The 2,097-nt window shown below is 37.5% G+C and overlaps 1 protein-coding gene across 1 annotated transcript in view; it reads right to left on the bottom strand.

The window, feature by feature from the left end:
* Positions 1-2,097, bottom strand: part of C5 (complement component 5) — a 100,082-nt gene that overhangs the window by 91,494 nt on the left and 6,491 nt on the right. Inside the window, exon 3 of the mRNA XM_011927429.1 lies at positions 1,393-1,555. Within this exon, the coding sequence (XP_011782819.1) occupies positions 1,393-1,555 (163 nt within the window). The remainder of the gene's footprint in view (positions 1-1,392; positions 1,556-2,097) is intronic.

The raw sequence follows: 2,097 nt of genomic DNA, 5'->3' as shown, positions 1-2,097 counted from the left end.
GGATGGTCTCGATCTCCTGACCTCGTGATCTGCCCGTCTCGGCCTCCCAAAGTGCTGGGATTACAGGCGTGAGCCACCGCGCCCGGCCAACGTAAAGCCATTCTTAAGGAAAGCCTTGATAACCGAGGAAGGCCCCAGGCTCTGAATATTACACTGCTTATTGGACAAAGACTGACGACCCTAAGTTGTGGGATGTATCAACAGGATCCAAGCAATAAAGTATCCTTCAATATAGGAGGAGGACAAGGGAGATGATATGCTTGTTTCCAGGTATAATTATGTTTAAAAGGACCCAACCTTTGTGGGCAGAGACTATTTCCTTGTTTACCAAGTTGTCTCTTGGAGTAAAGAGATGCTACTATTCTGGCAATTATATTCTGGCCAAGCAGATAGCAATATCTCCACCCACTCTAGGCCTGTCCTTTCTGAGCTGATTGTAACAAATGATTCTGCTGAAATGGTAATGGTGCAGTCCAGTTCCACCCCACTATTCTCATCATCAACATCAACCAACATGCAGCAAATATCTACTGCATACAGTTTTTCAACGAAGTCAGCTGGTGCCCACTTCCTTTCTCTGTCCTGCTCCAAGAATATCATTAATGAAATTCTGTAGCCTCTCCCTCCCATATATACATCTCTCACATTCTATTTCTGATGCGCTTAAAAGTCAGTGATGGTGAGAGGGAGAAACGGGAGAATGGAAGGCTTTGCAAACACATGAATATATTGGGCAGTATTCACACTTTTCTGTGTTTTGCTTTTGGTTCATTGGGAATAGGTCCAGTCATTCCTATTCACATGATTTTGATTGGCTATTCTGCCCTTTTGCCTCTAACAGAAGAACCATGAATATTAAACAATGTTCTAACAGAAACTTTCTTAGGTAGGTCCCCTTTGAAAATTAATATCCATATATTTCTGTGATCTAGTTTATTCTCTGCTGAAACATCTGATCCCCTAGGGTTAGATTAATTTTTCCAGTTTGGGGATTAGTTCCAGACTCAGTGGAATTTTTGATGAACATGGTTCTATAATAAATTATTTTCCCATTGCCAAATTATATCTGCAATTAAGTCTTATATTTGTTTAATAAATAAGACCTAACATAACATTTTACAATTTTGAAAAAGCATTTTCTACTTGGAAATAACTGATGGGGAAGGTAATGTAATTGTTGGTTTTGCAATTTATTTAGCACTTTCTCCATAAATTTAAAATTAAAATACTATTAAATATTTGAAAGTATAGATGTCATTGGGAATTGAGAGTCTTTTGAGCAAATTAGAAAGAAACCAATCTTCACTCAATTTCAGGTATTAAAAAGCTCTACAATATAGTATCAGTAGTGTCAAATACCCCACCCAGAGAAAGAAATATCTTATACTCTACCTGACTGGTCTGGAGTATAAACAGGTTTGTCTGTATGAATGAAGAGAAATCCATTGTCATAGGTTATTGGAATTTTTTTTGATTTTGAAAAATGCTTTGATACAACTTCCAAATACACATAAGAAACTTGGTTTTGTCCTCCAGGTAATTGTTTTGGTTGTATCTGGAAAAGAAATTGTTGATGGAAAACAGTATAATAATTCTAAAGTTATTAAACACATTAATTTTCTAAATACAACTGTGATCTCATTAGAACAAAGAGTATGTACATGTAATCATTTAAAAAGTGATACGGGAGCAAGAAGAGTAAATAAATTTTGCCCAAAGTCCTTTAGTGTTTAATTACGTAATAAAAATTTAGCTTTAAGCAATTGAAATTCTCTTTGGTTCCATGTTTCCTAAATTTTATGTACATTTAGTGAAGCTACTATCATAAACGCCTTTAGGAAACCTTCACTCAATTAATTTGCTGGGTTACCTCGTGCTCCCCATTCCCTTTGTGAAACCTCCTGACGAATTCTCTGGATTTTTTTTTTTTTTTTTTTTGAGATGGAGCCTCATTTACTCTTGCCCAGGCTGGAGAGCAGTGGTGCCATCCCGGCTCATGACAACCTTTGCCTCCCGAGTTCAGTGATTCTCCTGCCTCAGCCTCCCAAGTAGCTGAGATTACAGGTGTGCACCACCATGCCCAGCTACCTTTTTTTT

The sequence above is a fragment of the Colobus angolensis genome, unplaced genomic scaffold (assembly GCF_000951035.1).
Source record: "Colobus angolensis palliatus isolate OR3802 unplaced genomic scaffold, Cang.pa_1.0 Scaffold71, whole genome shotgun sequence".
Taxonomy (NCBI): Eukaryota; Metazoa; Chordata; class Mammalia; order Primates; family Cercopithecidae; genus Colobus; species Colobus angolensis.
Note: the sequence above shows the minus strand (reverse complement) of the source record. Positions and strands in the feature narration are given on the sequence as shown.